The sequence below is a fragment of the Haliotis rufescens genome, unplaced genomic scaffold (assembly GCF_023055435.1).
Source record: "Haliotis rufescens isolate VD_foot unplaced genomic scaffold, xgHalRufe1.0.p SCAF_16, whole genome shotgun sequence".
Taxonomy (NCBI): domain Eukaryota; kingdom Metazoa; phylum Mollusca; class Gastropoda; order Lepetellida; family Haliotidae; genus Haliotis; species Haliotis rufescens.
Genome location: NW_025963846.1, coordinates 25,061,659 through 25,084,130, shown reverse-complemented (window position 1 = coordinate 25,084,130; position 22,472 = coordinate 25,061,659). Strand labels below are relative to the sequence as shown.

Here is a 22,472-nt window from a genome sequence, read left to right as displayed (position 1 = left end):
AATGACAACGCCAGACCTAATCAGGCCCAGGTCGTCACCAATTGTATCCCACAAGAAGGCATACGGACATTGCCTACAAGGAAACTATGCCAGGGTAATAATACTTCATCCATGAAGGAACAGCGCGGTAATGTCATGACAACGCCAGACCTAATCAGGCCCAGGTCGTCACCAATTGTATCCCACAAGAAGGCATACGGACATTGCCTACAAGGAAACTATGCCAGGGTAATAATACTTCATCCATGAAGGAACGGGCGCGGTAATGTCATGAAAACGCCAGACCTAATCAGGCCCAGGTCATCACCAATTGTATCCCACAAGAAGGCATACGGACATTGCCTACAAGGAAACTATGCCAGGGTAATAATACTTCATCCATGAAGGAACAGCGCGGTAATGTCATGACAACGCCAGACCTAATCAGGCCCAGGTCGTCACCATCTGTATCCCACAAGAAGGCATACGGACATTGCCTACAAGGAAACTATGCCAGGGTAATAATACTTCATCCATGAAGGAACGGGCGCGGTAATGTCATGACAACGCCAGACCTAATCAGGCCCAGCTCGTCACCAATTGTATCCCACAAGAAGGCATACGGACATTGCCTACAAGGAAACTATGCCAGGGTAATAATACTTCATCCATGAAGGAACGGGCGCGGTAATGTCATGACAACGCCAGACCTAATCAGGCCCAGGTCGTCACCAATTGTATCCCACAAGAAGGCATACGGACATTGCCTACAAGGAGTGAGTGAGTGAGTGAGTATGGTTTTACGCCGCTTTTAGCAATATTCCAGCAATATCACGGCGGGGGACACCAGAAATGGGCTTCACACATTGTACCCATGTCGGGAATCGAACCCGGGTCTTCGGCGTGACGAGCGAACGCTTTAACCACTAGGCTACCCGACCGCCCTTGCCTACAAGGAAACTATGCCAGGGTAATAATACTTCATCCATGAAGGAACGGGCGCGGTAATGTCATGACAACGCCAGACCTAATCAGGCCCAGGTCGTCACCAATTGTATCGGACAAGAAGGCATACGGACATTGCCTACAAGGAAACTATGCCAGGGTAATAATACTTCATCCATGAAGGAACGGGCGTGGTAATGTCATGACAACGCCAGACCTAATCAGGCCCAGGTCGTCACCAATTGTATCGGACAAGAAGGCATCCGGACATTGCCTACAAGGAAACTATGCCAGGGTAATAATACTTCATCCATGAAGGAACGGGCCATAATTCAATGAGAAACGCCAGACCTAATCAGGCCCAGGTCGTCACCAATTGTATCGGACAAGAAGGCATACGGACATTGCCTACAAGGAAACTATGCCAGGGTAATAATACTTCATCCATGAAGGAACGGGCCATAATTTAATGAGAAACGCCAGACCTAATCAGGCCCAGGTCGTCACCAATTGTATCCCACAAGAAGGCATACGGACATTGTCTACAAGGAAACTATGCCAGGGTAATAATACTTCATCCATGAAGGAACGGGCGCGGTAATGTCATGACAACGCCAGACCTAATGATGCCGAGGTCGTCACCAATTGTATCCCACAAGAAGGCATACTGACATAAGTCTGGACCTCAATGTCCCCTGACGTCCCCAACAGAGCATCTGTGGGATGGTCTCGGCTGAAGAATTACACCAGAGACTCAGCACCCGCCAAGTGGCCCAGCTTATGGTAGTTCTTCAGGCGGAACCGGAACTGGAATAATGTTAAAAGCGGCGTTAAACCCAACTCACTCACTCCCTCACTCCCTCACTCCCTCACATCTTCCCGCGGCTAGGAGTTAAGGGGGATAACTTAGTATTAAAGTCCATTTCCACCGAACTTTTAGTCAGTTAACTCCCTTACCTCGGAAAGCAAGACATTTCAACACGTGGAATCGCAGAATGCGTCTGGGACTGAAATTAGTAAAGTAAAAGAGCCTGCCATCCGGTACCCGTCTTCTGACCGACTCTTCTGACAAGCATGGATACCGGGAGTATTGTGACCAACAGAAACAGGTCTCTATTTAATATGAGTGAGTGAATGGATTTTGGTTTATCCCCGCTTCAAATAGTATTTCACTTATAAAATGTCGGCTTGCTGTCGGGGGGAAAGTCCGACGTGATGTTGACGTTTTGACTGAGGTGAGGTGAGGTGAAATTGGGTTTAACGTCGCGTCCAAGATTATTGCACTTATATAGCGACGTGCATGCACGTGTGTGTGTGTGTGGCTGCTTGTACTAGTCCGGACTGATGCCGATATATAGTGCTAGCTCACTGAGATACCATGCCACAGTTTAACATGAATACCCCACTCAGACACAGTATACTGACTCCGAGCCGACCAGTCCTTGTTTTAGCCCCTTAATGTCGAGCGCCAGACAGGGTAACAACAAGTACCATTTTTGACAGACGTTTACCTGTTGTTTTATGGAAAATTAAGAAGATATTTCTCAAACTGAATAAAACGTTAACGCCACATTCTGAACTGGAAACAAGCGAACGAACAAAACCTGATTGTGCAAAGAGGATTTGCAGATGTAATTCTGTATCCATTGTTGCTTTTTTTACAGGAATATTTCATCTACACCCATTTTCTCACTGTTTTTATGCCTTTTTCTCAGACTTATCCAACTAATTTGTCGAGAGCAGATATGACGAGAAACGTCATTACAGATCCTTCACGTTACGTTGCCTTGCGTCGGGATGGATCACGTCGCGTTACGTCGCGTTGCGTTCAGTCACCTGTGAATTTATATGAAATAGGTTGAATCGATCTATTCCGATTAATCTGCTAGTTTAGGTTTCAAATGTTAAATTTAGTGCTGGTTACAGATCGGTGGGTTTTTTCTATTCAACCATGAAAAAATAAAACGCGAACTGTATGGAAGATCAGTGAGGTGGCATTTATAACAGGAATTGAAAGTGTGTAGCACATCTACTTCGTAAATAAACATTAAGTGGATACCAGGGTCTTCAGCAACCCATGCTTGCCGTAAAAGGCGACTAACGGGATTGGGTGGTCAGGCTCGCTGACTTGGTTGATGCATGTCATCGTATCCCAATTGCGTAGATCGATGCTTATGATGTCAATCACTGGATTGTCTGGTCCAGACTCGATTATTAAGAGACCACCGTCATATAGCTGGAATATTGCTAGCGTTAAACAACAATGTTTTGTGGATGCACCTCAAGGAAATGAAGCAAACAATGTTTACACCATCGTGACATCACAGTCGAAGCGCCAAAGACAATGTAGGATATGGGCCATTTTGAGACCACAGGACCCGCTTACTTTAAGAATTGAGAAAAGGCTTTTAGAATTAGTTATGATAGTTTTTAGATGTGTTCCATTATGAATGAGAACTAAACTTTGTTCAAGTCTTTGAAAGGCATTTAGAAGTGATACACATAAGTAAGAGAATTTATGGATGCCACCTTCTTTATTATGAGGAACACAACATTTTGGAGTATATGCTTACTCTTTCATCAGGTGAATGAAAGCTATAAGGCAGAGAGCATATATATGTACATGTAAGAACAACAAAAGTAACAAGATAACAAAAGGTGGAAACTTAACAAGGGAAACCATAGCTTTCATTCACCTGATGAAGGAGTAAGTATTTACTCCGAAACGTTGAGTTCCTCATGATAACGAAGTTGACATCCATCAATTCTCTTCCTGTTCATTTCAGATGAGATGAGGTGAGGTGAGGTGAGGTGAGGTGAGGTGAGGTGAGGTGAAATGGGGTTTAACGTCGCGTCCAAGTTTATTGCACTTATATAGCGACGTGCATGCACGTGTGTGTGTGTGGCTGCTTGTACTAGTCCGGACTGATGCCGATTTATACTGCTTAATGCCGAGCGCCAGACAGGGTAACAACAAGTATCATCTTTTAACGTCTTTTGGTATGACGCGGCCGAGGATCGAACCCCGGACCTTCCGCTCTCCGGGCGGACGCTCTACCACTAGACCACGGAGGCGGCCCCTGTTCATTTCAACAGGTTTGGCACTAACACTAAACCTATACGTAAGGGTAAAATGTGTCAGAAAGATAGATTTTAGAGTTTTTCATGAATCATTTATATAAAAGTGATCATGAGCAAGTCTTTAACCCCAGCTAAGTTGACATATGGTGAAAAATAACCTTGGATCTTAAACTTTAAACTTTTAAAATTTTCCCTTCTCTCAATTTAGCCATATACTATGTGTATTCCAAGAAGTCAAAAACATGCAAGCGTAAGAAAGAAAAATGGCTAGTTGTCACCATTTTAACATGTCTTATGCTTTCATAGTATTTCAAAGTTATCAGCAAATTTGAGGTTTCCAGTGTGCAAAAGGAGCCGTTATTCTACCGTCCACTTTCAGGCTTTCTGTTGCACAGTTCATAATTATGACCTAAATGCTCAAATATAGTGAGTAAATGATCTGGGTTAAGGAGGGCGGACGGGTAGCCTAGTGGTTAAAGCGTTAGCTCGTCATGCCTAAGACCCGGGTTCGATTCCCGACATGGATACAATGTGTGAAGCCCATTTCTGGTGTCCCCCGCCGTGATATTGCTGGAATATTGCTAAAAGCGGCGTAAAACCATACTCACTCACTCACTCACTCACTCACTCTGGGTTAAGGCCTCTGAACTTCACTTACGAGCCTGAAGCCTCATATGGGAGGGTCGTAGACGTGAAGCACTATGGTAAACCCATGGATACAGTGCTCCTGGGGCGTCTGGGTCATCAGTGCCCGATGATCTAAAGAGGAAATTGTCGCTTTGTTTGAAAGCAAAACAATTTTATCTACGTATGGATGAAATGTATAAATTGCAATATATACAGGCATTTATGGTATTATTAAGAATACAAAAACTATATCCTTCATTTCGTTACTTATTACATATTACACAACTACGCAAGTACAATGTCCGTTCCTAGAAGGCACAGCAACTCAATCGCTACAACATGTAAACATTCAGTAAAATTGCCGCTGTGGGTACTTACATAAACAAATGCCAGATCAGGTTTCAGGCGTTGTATATTTCACGCAGGTGTTCACAAGCACTGTCACGTGGTGTCGTGATTACGATTTTAACCAATCAGAGCAATCAGAGTTTTTGGTGCGCGTTAATCCCAGACGCCAAGAAGCAGACGTGTATATAGTCAACAACTACACCGGAGAATATTTATTTTATTCAAACTTCGCGGTGAGTATTCGTTACAACCGAAATTAACTAGTTATTGATAAGTCTACTATATACGCGCTACAATGAACTTTAAGGAAAATCTTCTTGGTGTGAACTGTAAAGGCCACCGACGAAGAAACATTTTCAAATGTGATTTTTTGCCTTGTCGTCTCATTTTAGGGTACGTTGAAATATCATATAAAACTGGAATGAAAGAACCTGTTGCCATATCCACAAATTCCCCATTTATTTCTATTTGGTGTTCTTTGTTGGTTAAGACCGCCTCCGTGGTCTAGTGGTGGAGCGTCCGCCCGGAAGGTCCGGGGTTCGATCCCCGGCCGCGTCATACCAAAATACGTTTAAAGATGGTACTTGTTGTTACCCTGTCTGGCGCTCGGCATTAAGGGGCTAAAACATGGACTGGTCGGCTCGGAGTCAGTATACTGTGTCTGATAGGGGTATCCATGTTAAACTGCGGCATGGTAGCTCAGTGTGCTAGCATTATAAATGGGCATCAGTCCGGACTAGTACACACACACACACACACACACACACACACACACGTGCATGCACGTCCCTATATAAGTGCAATAATCTTGGACGCGATGTTAAACCTCGTGTCACCTCACCTATGTGTTGGTTATGAGTGGAAAAATGGTATTACGCTGGTATGTATCTCTGTGTTGCAAACTTGGTGGGACATGCGTGCAGTGGCGGATTCAAGTGGAGGTGGGGGGAGGGGGTCCATTGCATTTCCCATTTTACAACCCTATGTTGCCATGTTTGTTCAGGTTATGTAATAGTGATTCAGGAACAAATTCTTATGAAGTAGTCGGATTCGTCGAATTGACCCTGCTGTTAGCAGATGTTTGTTATGATGATGGAAATGGCTTATATTTATTATTATATGCGCCGTGTGTTATTAAATTACTATTCGGGAGTAGTATATGTAGCGTAACAGTCTTTATGACAGAATTTGTTTGTTTGTGAGCACTAATCGAATGGCCTAGAACGTATGAGAAACTGGTAAATAATATAACGGCTGGAGGTTCGAGTTTAGCAAGATCTGTGGGGCGTTGGGATCGCCAACTGATAAACGTTCGCTCGTCAGTCGTCACGCGACAACCCGGGTTTCGATTCCCCAGATTAATTATCACAATATCCATAGCTAGAATAGGACAGACATTCGACAACATTGCAACAAATTCATTATGTATGTCACAGATGAATTAAAGATCATGTTTCTTTCCCGGGCAGCGTTGCACAAAGCGATCTTTACGCTAAGGTGATCGTAACTCCCATATATTAACATAGACTTAACTTACGACAGTCGTAGTGCTGAGGTTGTTTTCTACAACGGCGCCCAGAAGATTAAGTTGCACCTGTATCTATATTAAGGTAACTTACGTTAATAAGAAAGCCAAAATGATAAAGGTTTTGAGGTTGTATTACAGCAAGAAGCCAAAGTCTGAACCCTCACCTACAAGTAATGTGGTTTTCCGTTAAACCTTAAACCTTAATGAAGATCTTTGTATTCGACCTTGAACCACACGTGACCATTAGCTTTTGCTGGGCATGCGACAACGATTGATCTCATGGATAAGATCCCATTTGTATGCAAGACATTTCATTTTAGTTATGGGAGATGTGGATCTATTCTTTTATAAATTAGAGTTGTCAAAGACTTGAGCGACTATGCTTGCAATAAAAGGCGACTATGATGGTTGTAAGAGGCGACTAACAGGATCGGGTGGTCAGGCTCGCTGATTTGGTTGATGCATGACATCGTATCCCAATTGCGTGGATCGATGATCATGATGTCAATCACTGGATTGTCTGGTCCAGACTTGATTATTTACTCATATTCATATAGCTGGAATATTGCTGATTGCGGCGTCAAACAACAAACAAACAAACCCTATACCCCGCGTCATTATGGAAGAGTTTGTTGGGTGTCAAACAGCCATAGCAGTCAGTTACAGAAAGAACATCGAACTACTTACTCGATTATCTACAGACCGTCGTCATGTAGCTGGAATATTGCTGAGTGCGGCGCTAAACAACAAACAAATCAAAGACGTGATAAAAACATTTGCCTGAACGAATGGTTACGTGTTGTGCTAATTAGCTTTCCATTTCATGAGTACATGCAAGCTGTTATTTTTGTTTGAGACATATCTGTTCCCTCAGCGCTTGGTAGGCATGCAATTGTTATTCTTTGAAAGGATCAGCCAAATAGACTTTTTTTACCAACAAGACATTATTTTTCAAAATTTAAGTTCCTAAGTCAAATCCCGACAAGAAAATTGCACAAAAGAAGGGGGCCTTTACGCGACATATATTGAATAGTCACAGTGAGTTCAATTTAATGTAAACATGATCTGTTACTCAAGTAAGTTATACCTAGACGACCAAGGTGCCTGGGCATGGGTTACACACTACAACTGTCCGTGGTCACGTGGGCTCCATTCTGAGAAAGCCATGCTATGCTGGACTTCCCTGTGAAGAATGTGGTCAGTAGATATAGGGGTGTATTTTGCTGGTCAGAATGTTCCGAGTAGCGGGGAAAGTATAACCTTCCGCATTCATGGTGAAGTGTAAGAATGAGTTGCGGGTGCTGTCCACACCCAATGATACCCCAGTTACCGTAGAAAGGCAGTTGTCGTGTCAGCCGAGGTCGTCTGGAAGCCCGGCCGCAAATCCATACACAACCTTTTCGGCCCGAGGAAGAGAATATAATTGATAATACAATCGAAGTTTGCCCTTGAACGTTGCATAGGAGGCAGTGCAAAAACAGTGACACCTCGATGACCCGAACGCCATTAACTAGATATATGTTTGGTGTAAAAGGCGACTATGCTTGTCGTAGGAGGCGACTACCGGGATAGGGTGGCCAGGCTCGCTGACTTCGTTGATGCATGTCATCGTATCCCAATTGCGTAGATCGGTGCTCATGACGTCAATCACTGGATTGTCTGGTCCAGACTCGATTATTTACAGACCGCCGTCGTATAGCTGGAATATTGCTAGCGTTAAACAACAATGTTTTGTGGATACACATCAAGGAAATGAAGCAAGAAATGTTCACGCCATCGTGACATCACAGTCGAAGCGCCATAGACAATGTAATGTACTTTAAGAATTGAGAAAAGGCTTTTAGAAGTACTTATGATAGTTTTTAGATGTGATCCATTATGAATGAGAACTAAACTTAAATGGCGTTAAACAAACAAACAAAGATATAAGTTGAGACGATATAAGCACATCGGATGTGCATGCTTGCTTCTCATCCCAAGAGGGCTGAAATAGAAAGGGTACAGATTGTCTGATATACTAATAACTGTCCAGTTAAGACATTCTATATATACCGGGCGCTCGGGTAGCCTAGTGGTCCAAGCGTTCGCTCGTCACGCCGAAGACCCGGGTTCGATTCCCGACATGGGTACAATGTGTGAAGCCCATTTCTGGTGTCCCCCGCCGTGATATTGCTGGAATATTGCTAAAAGCGGCGTAAAACCATATTCACTCACTCACTGATTATATATACCAGTCGTTTTCATAATTTGTAAGATAGACATAAGACCCATGGAACTAGAAAATATATTTTTTCTTTCCCTGAAGAGTTTGCAACCCTAATACATCATAATATTGCTTTGGGGCATTTAAATACATACTTGCAAATAATATGTCACTGCTGTTACGGGAGAAGTAAGGAACTTCGTATAATTTAATTGTTAGTTAATATTGCCCCATACTGATGCTACCATTGTTTATAAAAGATACAGTAGACTGCTTATAACGAACACGCTTATACCGAACTGACGGATACAACAAACTTGCCTTTTTGGTCCCGGCCAGTTGCTGTATATATGTTGCATATATGTTTGTAAGGCACAACGGTTGCAGTTTTATACAAAAATGTTCAAAAAAAAAATTGTTTTCTTTGAACATTTTTGTATAAAACTGCAACCGTTTTTTTTTTTAAAAGGCTCTATTTTTCATCTTGATACAATCTGACCCTACAACATGTCTTTTTGTGCTAAATTATGATTTGCTCTGATTAGTTATATTACAGCACCCTTGCAGATCCTGTTTAGAATTGGTCTTCAGCAACCCATGCTTGTCACCAGAAGCGACTTTGCTTGTCGTCAGGCTAACTGTCTTAGTTGATGCATGTCATCGTATCCCAATGGCGTGGATCGGTGCTCATGATGTCAATCACTGGAGTCCAGACTCGATTATTTACATACCGCCGTCATGTAGCTGGAATACTGCTGAGTGTGGTGTTTTACAACAAAGAAACAAACTTATGTTACAACATACTTCTTGTATCCAGATAATAGCAGATAAAAAACGTAACGTCTACACCAGAAAATTATTAGTCTCGATTATCTCTCGAATCAGATTTCATTGGGCGTAAAAGGCAAAATGGTGGTGAAAATATTATGAATGGCTCACTGAAAATGAGTGAGTGAGTATGGGTTTACGCCGCTTTTAGTAATATTCCAGCAATATCACGACGGGTGACACGAGAAATGGGCTTCACACATTGTACCCATGTCGGGAATCGAACCCGGGTCTTCGGCGTGACGAGCGAACGCTTAAACCAGTAGGCTACCCAACCGCCCCTCACTGATCATGAGTGACGACACCAAAGCGTAAGCATGTCCTGCCATACCGAAGTAAGCTTCTTTTTAGAAACAATCGAACATTTTCCAAACAATAACTCTGCATTTTATAACATACATTTGTTAGTACTATTATTAATTGTTCCTACACGAACAAGGGTGAGAAAGAAATTATGTCCTATTAATTTTATTTTCCGCGGTCTTGTGGCGGTCAAATCAGCTATTTTGGTCAGAGGTTGTTACTGCTATTTGAAATGTCTACCATTCACAATCGAACATATTCATAATTCATGACAGAATCTACATTGAGCTTACAGCGTTTTTCTTCTTCTTTTTTTAGTTGTTATGATGCCATATGCTGTTGGGACATATAGCTACCAATATCAGTATGTCATTTATCAGGTATTCTACAAAACGTTTAAATCGTTTGGGATTTGATTATCCATAACAAAAGAACGCAAATATTATTATCTTGTCTAATAAACATGGAACTCCGACCATATTAAACGATCCAACTGCCTACATTGCTACATACTACTACATAAACTACCGTGCAAAAGAAACGCCGCAAAATAAATTGTTCTAAAACAAAACAGACGCAGAATTTAGTAACAGTTGATGTTTTTTGTTTTTTTAAACACTTATCTAAAAACGGTTTTTGAAAAGACTCGTCCCCCTATCGATGAATGTTATGTGCGAAAATACGACAAACCAATGAGAATGCGTGTATGACTTTCAAGGTCTTCGTCAAAGAATCCCTCATAAATAATTTTTGATTTTACATATGTCTTGCATCTAAAAATATACTCAAGACACAGTTAAATGTGTTCAATCATACTGTATAATTCCGCATGTCCCGATGTGCTTTAAATTGCATTTGAAATATATTTAAAATATGGGGAAATATATGTGAACCATTACGCAACGAGGTATGCCTGTTTGCGCTAAGACGGAACCCGGTCGCAAAATAGCCATGTGAGGGGCTAGAGTCGCTATTCGGCTTGTCCCGGAATAACACGAGTTGGTCACGAATGGACGTTTCCGAATCCTGCGTCCAAGTTGGTCCCAGAGGTGCTCTATGGGCGACAGGTCCGGTGATCTGGCTGGCCACTCTAATACGGTCACGTTGTTGGCGTTCAGAAAGTCGCTAGTGACTCGAGCGTCCGTGGGTGTCGTTGCAGGAAAGGCAGCACCAAAGGACGCAAAACCTCACCAGTGTAACGACGTGCAGTGAGATCTGTCTTCTGGTCCCCGCAGATGCCACCCCAGACCATGACACTACCATCTCCATAAGGCTCCACTACTTGGACGCAACAACGGGCCGTCCGTTCACCACGTCGTCGGTAGATTCGAACCCGCCCATCAGACTTGAAGAGCTGGCACCTACTCTTGTCGCCGAAGAGCACTCTTCGCCAATTTCTCTTCTGGCACTGCTGTACAGTCCTGGCCCATCTCAGTCTGTGATGTCGGTGTCATGCCCTTGAAAGGTCGATAGGCACGGAGACCATACAGGCGGAGTCGTCTAGCAACGGTCCTCCAGCTGACTGGATGTCCAAGGCTGTTTGCAGATGATGACGTCACAGTTAGGAATGTGGACATTGGGAGAAGCACCCGTAAATACCGGTCTTCCTGTGGGGTCGTGACCTTGGGTCTTCCACTCCTCGGCCTGTCTGCAGTACTGCCAGTTTGCCTGTGACGTGTGACAAGTCTGGCGATGGTGCACTTGAAGCAGCCCATGATCCTGGCAACGTGCTCCTGTGTCCCTCCCATTTGCAACATACCGATGGCTCCCTCCCTCTGCTCTGCGGTTAGTCGAGGCATGTTCGTTGTTTCATGTGATGTTTAATACAAGAATTTCCATACGGGTAACTTTGTGCACATTTTACATTTTTTAGTGATTAAATTCACTTGTCTCGCAAATCACATTGCATTCCAGCTATGTGTTCCCAACTGTTTTCGGGAACACATTATTTTCCCTCCCTCATAGATCTATAGATTTTTTTTATTACTGTGGGCCAGTGTGTCCTGTTATGTTCACTAAGACATTCTTTGACCACATGATGACTGATTTCTATTATGATTATGATTATGATTATGCTTATAACACTTATTTCATTTAAGTACATTCTATTTTTTATGGTAAAAACTTATAAATGATGTGTCTGTATAGATAATTAATTTTACCTTATGTTAACATGCCGATGTTTCGTTCCAATGTTTACCTCTGTACATCCTTGATACAACTAACCATCTTAATACTTATATCATACTGAAATGGAAGCATTCATTTTACGTTGAAAACAATTCGCGTTTTAAGGAATAACCTACGCCTTAGTTATACCACAGGAGTCCGTATCTAAAAATAGACACCCTCGTGAGAGTGTCTATTTTTAGATACGGACTCCTGTGGTTATACTAGCTCGGTCACTGCTCGGTCACTGGGTTCCGGGAGATTTTAGGTCCGCTTCTGTGCGTACTCCGCTGATGGCGTATCGAATCCGGCGCAACTGATTTACTGCTCTTTACTCTAAAATCTACACTAACTCCAAGACAAAAGTAGCTGTGTTTATATGAATTCATTCATAACTGAAAATTAATATTTAATTAATTATGACGACATGGAATACATGGATAACAGACCGATCACTCTAATCGCCGTGCATACAACCAATCACAGATCAGTATAGCTTGTTTCAGGCGTGCTGTTTGAGATCAAATTGAACATCACCGTTTCTGTCTTTGATTTATTGTTGTGAAATTTAAACAAAAGTTTACAAGAACTTGTGTAAATAACACAAGCAGTTTTAGGTTCTTCTATAGAAAACCCCGTGGGTTAATCTTCAGCCCAATTAAGACAGGACACGCACGTGCTATATGCTAAATAAGAACGTGATCACTCTTGAGTATATCAGTATGAGTTCGTAGTTATAGAAAAGTGAGTCAAGTTGCCCCGGTGTGCACTAGTCATACGTGTCGAATTGAATGAAGGCTGTCAATCATGATAGTGGATGTAAAGGTTAGGATTCATGACATATTAATTTTCATCTGCGAAAGGATTTATTGAAAATAGGTTAGTAGCAGTTGCTTTTTATCCATTCATAAACACAACTGTACCAGCATGAAAACTCCCTCGACTGCAATGCTCCCGACTGACGTTTATGAACACATCGTTTGCAAATTCCGGTGTTCAGTATCTGGGTATGTGCTGTGTTTAAACATTCTGCACATGGATGGGCCACGGGTGGCCCAGTGGTCTCCGGCCGCCGCCATTCTCTTGAGCGTGCCAGAAACCTATCATTGTGGGTTCGAATTTCAGATTCGTCCTGATTATGTGTCTAGGTTTGTCAGCAACATATCTGTGCTAGTGGGTTTAAACAACTAGGTTATCTTCCCTCGTCTAGTCATGATAAAACTGAAATAATGTTAAGGGCAGCCTTGAACCAAACTCACTCACTCACTCACTCTAAAACTCACTCACTCACTCACTCTAAAACTCACTCACTCACTCTAAAACTCTAAAACTCTAAACTACTGTGACCAGTCAATGCGGGTTTGTCTCCCACATCAAGCCAACACGCCGTGATATAATTGAAATACTAGTAATCTTCAAAACCAAACTCACTCCTTCACACATATTTCTGTCAAACAATTATACAACATTTATGTAATTATCAAAATTCCACAAAAGCCATTCCTGAAAAGAACTAATTCCAAATTCATCTGTTTTGTGAATCTTGTCTATTATTAAATATGATCAGGCTATTATATCACATCATCAAGGCAATTATCAATATAGATCATTAACACTGAAAGACAATGCGACTTTTAATTTGATCATCATAATCATCCTAAACGATGAAAATGTCAAACGGTAAATGTTGACACTTGACATTCAGATTCAACACTCGGATGACATCAAACTGCGCGTCCTTTATTAAGCCTTAACTTTGGAGTTGCCCTTGCGGCGTGTATTATGGCGGGGCGTTCGTTCAACTGGTGTTTATGAGGGTTTCAAACAACCATTGAAAGCTCGAACGCGCCAGTTGTCTCGTCAAGAAATATTTCAGCTTCCTTTAGACTGCAAGTTATCTGCAGCCATGAAGATATTATGTCTAGCGCTGGTAAGTTAATTTTCAAATTTCGTTTCTTTGCACAATAATGAATTTGCTGTGTGTTTTCTTATTCATTGAAGCTTTGGATAAAGGCTGAACCTGTAGGAAGGATGCGGTTTTCCATTTAAACGGGGTGAAGCTGACATGAAGTAGGGAATATAGTTGTGTATTAAACAGTTGGGAATATAGTTGTGTATCAAACAGTGTGGAGTGGATGTGAGTTAATTAGATGCATGATGGTATGGTTATCAAGCCTACAGCGACCATCATTATGACTGTTTAGAATGTCTGGTCTTCCAATATTACAACTGTACAACGGGGGGAATGAGGGTTACACGCTAGAGAATCCATATGTTTTTGTAGTTGACCTTAAATGTTTGAGTAACTATTCTGATGTGGAGCTATGCTCGTATCCATTGTTCTTGGCCCTCTTCGGCAGTCAACGTCAATTCCACACAACATACCGTAAATCCTAAAATAGTGGCCTGTGTCTGTTTTTTTAAATAAATTCACTTGCCGTTGAAGAATCTTTTACAATATCAACAATAACGATGTTAAAAATGTCAACATTTTGTTTGTTTGGTGTTAAACGCTGCAATTGGCAATATTTCAGCTACATGGCGAAATTATAATGATAGATATTTTTAGCAACGATCCCCGAAATAAGAATGCGATGACACGCTGTCAACCAAGTTATCGAGCCTGACCACCCGATCCATTAAGTCTACTCTAACAACAAACATGGGTCTCGGGGGGGGGGGGGGGGGGCTTTTCTAACCAGGAATCACCACGGGGATGTGCCTGTTTTTCAAAATGTGTTTCTTTACAAGCGTACATTTCCTGTATACATGTATGTATACAAGCATATTTGATCCTGTATTTTTTTATGCTTCCTATATCAGCGTTTTTTCAAGTAGGTCGTGTAATAAAGGCTCTACGGTAGACCTTGTTTTTGTACCAGGGCCACCATTACCGCTTTGTGTGTTCGCGACAGAGGGTGTATTTATTTTCGCAAGTACTTCAGACGTGGTGTTTATTCAAGAAAATCTTTTAATCAAGACCATCAACAAACACCGCGCGGAACATGGGGTCCGCAGTCCAGAGGGATCTAACTCACAGTGGCCAGTGGATTGGGGCTGAGTTGCCTTGAAAACAACACAACATATCATATTTTTGTTTCGGCAGTAAATGAACTCCAAGTTTGAGGACGCTAAACTGAACCTCTATACTGGTCGGTCTCACAGTCTCTGAACCATATTATTTTCTCTTCCGCCCAGCCTTTACTGTAATGTAAACGCTCAAAATGAAGTAAGTCCAGATTTCCCCCAGGTTCAGGAATCTCAAGTTACCGTCTATCTGGGGCGCCTGTTCAATCAAAATGGAGTTATTTGTCGCTATCAAATTTATATATTTTCAGAAACTAAGCGTTAGCTTATTTTTATACGTCATCCACGATGTATTGCTGATAACAACACTACTACTACTGCTATTACAACAACTACTACTACTTCTACTACTGCTGCTATTACCACAACTACTACTACTACTGCTGCTATTACTACAACTACTACTACTACTGCTGCTATTACTACAACTACTACTACAGCAAATACTGCTATTACTACAACTACTACTATTTATAATAATAATAATAATAATAATAATACAGTAAAGTACGGTTATAACGAACTCAAAGGGACTACTAATTTTAGTTCGTTATAATCGTAGTTCGTTATAAGCATATATACAGCATAACTACAGGAAACAGTCGGGACCAAAAAGTAAGTTCGTTATATCCGTCAGTTCGTTATAAGCGTGTTCGTTATAACCGTAGTTTACTGTAATAGATCACCCAAACCTCTTTGCTTCATTTTTTTATATTAATCTGTAAATAATAATAAAACGCAGAAGGCTGCAGTGGTTGGGGAGCGCTGTCTGGGCTGCGTGTAGGGAGGGGGTGGGTGGGGTGCTGAGCTGATGATGAGCCTAACCAGCCTGTCAGGATCCCCCAAACCCTCTGTGCTGCATTGTTTTGTCAAACCCGCCAGGAACCTGTCGGAGAAAGTGAAGACTCCTCAACACTGCAGCCTTCTGCATTTCTTAGATTGTCAGAAGGTCTGTATTCCTGGTAGCAAACCCGGGTACTCTCCCAATGTCAGTCAACAGATTGGGAGGTACCAAACCTAAGGCACCGAGAACCATGGGGAGTCGGACAACTTGGTACTTGGGATGCAAGCGTGACATTTCGAAAGTGAGGTCTGCATATCACATTTGTGTCAAAAGGGGCAGAAATTCAATAATATAAATGATTTCATTGGATTTATCAAAAAGGACAAGATCAGGTTTGTTGGCCTGGATACGTCAGATGCTGTATTTTCCATGACGCCCTCTACATATTCCGGGTCGTACCATGGATGGACCTCTGTGTCAAAACCACAAGCATGGCAAGACGGTAATAAAATGATCGAGTCACTCCATCGTGTCGCTTAAGATACTGTATTTGTGCCAAAGCTGGGCATCCACTGACAATGTGTTGGACAGTCTCATTAAATTCATTACATAATATACATTTCATATTGAGGGGTTCGAGTGGGAAGTGACTGGTCCCGGGCAGCAAACAGAAAGCCTTCTGTTTCACTTTTCAGGCCAGCCGACCCCATACAAGCGAAGGACTCTACAGGGTTGCTCACGATCTCAACACACTGTACAAACTCGATGCAGTAGTCGTTTAGATCGCCTCTCCTTGAAAAACTGAGTCTGGGCCGATTTGATATGGCACTTCGCTTGGTTGACACTCATTTCTGTACCGTCCAGCAGTACAGAACCATAAACAAAATCAACACTGACATTGAGATTATGTCCCACATCCTTGGCTCGTTTTAGAAAACTGTGGAATGCCTTGTTTTCATCATGAGTCTTGGCATGGTTCACAAGAGGATCATCAGAAAGAGGATCAAAAGTGCTCAAAACAATTCTATCATGAAGAGCCTCCACATTAATCAACCCACGCCCTCCCATCATAATTGGTAAATATAAGCGATTGAGGGAAGAGCGAGGGTGGTGGGATCTACTGTCTGCCACGACTCTTCGTGTGAGGGTGTCAATACCCTGAATTTCTTGTTCGTTATCATTATTTTTAATATTATTATTATTATTACTATTATTATTATTACCCCAGTCATTGGATCAGTGTGCTCTCAAACCTCATTCTCTGCTCCCTAGGGAGTATACAACCAAAGCTGCCGGGCACGCATTCACTGTATAGCACTGGGTGAACGGAAGCATATGTACAACCCTCGTCCGTACCCCATGTAACCTTCAGGGTCCGAAGACCTATAGAAACTCACAGGAGTCGCCCATCCACCTACTCTCCGCGACCGACATTGCTTAACTTGGTCTGATTTGTGACCTGTGTGCAGTTCACAGGACCACGTGTCACATAATAATTGTTTGTACCGGCTGAAAAGAATTCACTTCAGTGGATCGACAATATTCTTTGATTCATGAAACTTTTCCCAAGCCTCAGTATTCAGATACTTAAACAGTATAATAGTGAGTAAATGAATTTTGTTAAACGCCGCTGTTATTTCAGCTATACCCCGGCACCGACTCAGGACCAGATAAACCATTGATTGTAAGCATGAGCAACGTTCCACGCCATTTTGGCAAGAGGAAATGCAATCAGCCTGGTCACAGATTAAAAAGAATATTGAAAAAGAAAAAGGTCCACATTTTACTCGGCTGTTACAAGTATGGAAGTGATTAAGCCTTCTCTCTCAGACATTTCACGTTCTATTTTCAACCCGTTAAACTGGGGTCAAAGGAAAGTATGCACTTCACTCATTACCGTGTACTGTGAAATTGCGACCATCATGTTCCTTGAGACGTTATATGCACGTCACCATGTTGTGAGATATTCATTGATATGATACGTGTAATGTCGCCAATGCGACCTGTATCAAATACATCAGCTTGGTTCCCTGGGTATGCTTCGCTGGCACTACACAGCAGCACTACACAGCAGCACGACACATCAGCACGACACAGTAGCACTACACAACAGCACTACACAGCAGCACTACACAACAGCACTATACAGCAGCACGACACAGTAGCACTACACAACAGCACGACACAGCAGCACTACACAGCAGCACTACACAACAGCACTACACAGCAGCACTACACAGTAGCGCCAGCGCAGCATACCCAGGGAACCAGGCTGCAAATACATCACCTTCGAATAACCGTTTCTGATATTTGTTCATGTTCTTGGTTCATTTTAGCCACGATCAAAAATGGTGAATGCTTTCTTTTGCATTTTCTATATGTTTATATGATGTTGTTTTGTTTCGTTTCAACTTTGTATTTCGCTTGCTATCGCCAGACCATGAGTGTGATGGCTGGGGCAGCCACGGTGCCCAAGCAAGGTGAGTTAATTCTTCTTTTAAATTGCGTTATACAAAGGACGAAAGCGTTCCGATAAATCAGGGTGACTGTTGATATAGGAACAGGTTTAATATTTCTCTTTAGACCATACAGAGTTAATCTGATGTCGAATTATGTCACCCTTACATCTACACCAGGCGATGGCCACCACATGCATACAGAATAATTCCTGCTTTATCATAATGATCCGTTGCTATAGCTACAGATGATATGATGTATCTCTTTAACAATGCTATACGCCTCACAAGACACTATATATATGGTGCCTGTAACACCATACACTATTTCGAGAAGGAACCGTAGATAAGATATCGGAACGCAAAACTCGATAACAGCAATACATGATTGAGATTTTATTCACTGACATGAAATGTGCAGTAGACAAATAAACAATTGAAACACATAAAATTTAAAACAAATAAGAATTATGGTGATACAGAACGCCAGTTGTGTGATATGTTTCATTTGTCGTGTCCGCCTTCACTTCGAATCGAAATCATTATGCGGATCTAGTGAGTCAGTTGGGCCTAACACCGCTTTGAACAGCATTTCAGTAAACTCAAGGCCTGTTTGCGGAACCGTTCCTCAAAGTTTGTTTGTTGTTTAACGCCGCACTCAGCAATATTCGAGCTATATGACGGCGGTCTGTAAATAATCGTGTCTGGACCAGACAATCCAGTGATTGACATTAGGAACATCGATCCACGCAAATGGGATACGATGACATGCATCAACCAAGTCAGTGAGCCTGACCACCCGATCCCGTAAGTCTCCTCTTACGACAAGTATAGTCGCCTTTTACGACAAGCATGGGTTGCTGAAGACCTATCTTTACGGTATCTAGGCAAATGTTTTTACTTACTGATATAGATAAATCTCTCAATGTGAACCAAAAACATTCTCTTTGACGAGCAAAGCCTTGGCCACGTTCCACAAGTCGATTGTACGTAACCATACGGCAGTCGCACATATTTCTTGAGGCAAGAGTTACGATCGCTTTGTGAATTCGGCCAGTTTCTTGCTTGGGGAAGAGAAAATAACCCTGTCCCCAGTTCCGACTTGTTCCTTGTTACAAATCCAATTAAATCTGATATTATATGTCAAACAGTGCGCAGCCGTCCAGACCGCTCCTTCAAAGACGACTACTCTTTGAGAAACGAGGTGACCTTCAACTCTAATGGCGACTGTACCATATTAGGACAGGACCTCTGGGAGCTTGACTGTCGCTGGATCCTACACAGTGACTACGACCGCCTCTTCGACGACTACGTTCTCAATGCACGACCTCGCCAACAAGTGGTGTTATACCCAAACGGAGACTGCGTGATAGAAGGTGACATGGTGTTTGTGATGGACTCTTGTCGCAGGCGTTTAGGGGCTCGAGAGTACGACCGCCTCTGGAAGGACAAGTTTGGATTGCCCAACATCAAGGTTGATGATGAGGGGTACTGCTATATGGGGGACATCGAGTTAGCGCCAGATGATTGTCCAGTTTTTATTGGATATGTACCGTACATTGTACTCCTGAGTCGGAAGACCTACTCACAATAGATGAATATCTGTTGATTTAATGTTGTGTTTTAAAGGTAGACATCGACCGTGCTTTCCAGGAGCTGTTTGATCCCACGTGTCACGCCCGGTCTTCCTGCCTTTGGGTGGCTTCGATGGCTTCCTCTACACTATGAGATCCCTCGCGTCTTTGTTCATTTGTTAACAAGTACATGTACAGAGAGATCTAGGGATATGTTCCAGTTAATAAATGTTTCACACTAAGCATTATGTAGTTTTGAAGAGTTTTGGGGCGGCGGGGTAGCCTAGTGGTTAAAGCGTTCGCTCGTCATGTCGAAGATCCGGGTTCGATTCCCCACATGCGTACAATGTGTGAAGCCCATTTCTGGTGTCCCCCGTTTTGATATTGTTGGAATATTACTAAAAGCGGCGTAAAACCATACTCACTCACTCACTTGACGAGGGTTTTAATAATTCATCGAAATGGCAATGTATCGCAATATATCGATAGGAATCATTATAGACAATGATGTTGTTATGCGGAGAAAATATAAAAGAATGTGAAACTTTACTAAATAAGAATTTGGTTCATCCTAGATTAGGTGTGTCATATTTCCATTCTGTTGTGGTAAATACTCAGGTCCTATTCGCCTCTGTAGCTTCGTTTTTAGCCCGATCAAATACACACCACGCTATAAAACGTCTACCTACTTTGCACTAATGTGCAAGAGATATTGTGTAGAAAGTTATTGAAATAAATGGACATTTCTTCCCAAACGAAGCTTTTGGAAGAAATAGGGCGTACATTCCAACCCTGCTACTCATTTGTAACGTATGATTTCATATGTAATGAGTTTATCATACCAGAAAACCGTGTTGAATTTGGTTAATATTTATATTAATTTTTAACTAAAACTGTCACATGATCACTGATTATTACCTGCAAATTTACGGCCACGAATCAGATATTGATCCATATTTTTCGGAGATATGAAAAATACAAATGTATGTGAGTGAGTGAGTGGGTGAGTGAGTGAGTGAATGAGTGAGTGTTTGTAGGTTGAACCCATAGCCACCGTATTACATGAAAAAACTGCCTGTTTGTCATTGTCGCATAATTGTAGATTCTATATCATGTTCTTTGTTTTACGCTAGTGACAGCTCGACAGTAATTATATCATTTTTCATCATTACTTATTCCTGTCTAGATATTAACACAAGTTCCTAACCTCGCTGCAATCAGCGAACAATGAGTCAGCATTGTTCCATAATTACTGGTTGATGCTCGAGTGTTCACTATCTTACAAGTGTTAAATATTTTAACGGAATACAATAACTGTGTTTATCTCGCCTTACATTAAAATACTAGCTTCTGAATGGTTAAAGAGCGGTCATGTAGCCCCCTGAGAAATCAATCGCAACACACTTTAAGCAACGTGCTTATCACGAATAAGAATCGTTGAGCTGAAATGAACCGATGTTTATTCGAATGCATTGGGTAAAGGGAAGTAACTCGGTTCGTTTGCCTCGTCAGCTGACTGTCAAAATGCGCGAGTCAAAGCGTGTGATGTACACTGTGTATGAGCCTATGTACCCCCAGCAGCTCGGGGTACATAGGCTCACATACAAGGTACATCACCCCATATATGTATATATCACCTGTTGTACTTAAATTGGATGCTTGTCGTAAAAGGCGACTATGCTTGTCGTAAGAGGCTACTAACAGGATCTGGTGGACAGGCTCGCTGACTTGGTTGATGCATATCATCGTATCCCAATTGCGTGGATCAATCTCCATGATGTCAATCACTGGATTGTCTGGTCCGGACTTATTTACAGACCGCCGTCATATAGCTGGAATATTGCTGAGTGCGGCGTAAAACAAACAACAACTGAAATGGAAAGTTTCCGGGCTAACGAGATTCCGATGTATTCAGTTGTCCCCGGGTAGTATCTGATGGCTTGTGGGGGCGGTTGGGTAGCCTAGTGGTAAAAGTGTTCGCTCGTCACGCCGAAGACCCGGGTTCGATTCCCGACATGGGTACAATGTGTGAAGCCCATTTCTGCTGTCCCCCGCCGTGATATTGCTGGAATAATGCTAAAAGCGGCGTAAAACCATACTCACTCATTCACTCACTCTGATGGCTTGTGTAGCCCAGCTGAAATGTTGATTATTCAAAAAGGAACAATACACACAGTGTTCAATGTTTTTATTATATGTGTGCTCTGAACAAAACACTGGACGAAATGTATAACAGTAACTCACACTCACCAATAAATTATAACAAAGAACGTGCAGGGCTGCCACTCAGACAAAGAAGGTGAAGGTCGAAAACTTTCCAATTTTGGCAAGGAATAGATAGTTCTCTGCGCATGTCAGAGACAAAACGGTAGAAGAATTCAAGCAGTGTAACCACATACAAATGGTTTACCGTATTTACTCAAATAGACGCCTTGCCGCCAAAATAGACGCCGGGTAAAAAACGAATGAGATCGGGTCTCTAATGCACGCTGGGCTGCTTACGGACAGTAAACAATCGGCGGTGTCTATTTGGGGAAATACGGTAAATATATAAATGTTC

The 22,472-nt window shown here is 42.2% G+C and overlaps 2 protein-coding genes across 2 annotated transcripts; one reads left to right on the top strand and one right to left on the bottom strand.

Annotated features, from left to right (window-relative positions):
* Positions 1–11,203: 11,203 nt before the first annotated feature.
* LOC125380872 lies at positions 11,204–11,641 on the bottom strand. The gene has a single exon (XM_048396624.1). It carries the CDS (start codon positions 11,639–11,641, stop codon positions 11,204–11,206), a length of 438 nt encoding a protein of 145 aa, XP_048252581.1.
* Positions 11,642–13,726: 2,085 nt separating this feature from the next.
* On the top strand, positions 13,727–20,167 carry LOC124133784. Its single transcript, XM_046498318.2, has 3 exons — positions 13,727–13,941; positions 18,320–18,362; positions 19,490–20,167. The coding sequence occupies exons 1-3, from the start codon at positions 13,918–13,920 to the stop codon at positions 19,930–19,932; spliced, it is 510 nt and encodes a 169-aa protein (XP_046354274.1). The 5' UTR covers positions 13,727–13,917; the 3' UTR covers positions 19,933–20,167.
* Positions 20,168–22,472: the final 2,305 nt, after the last annotated feature.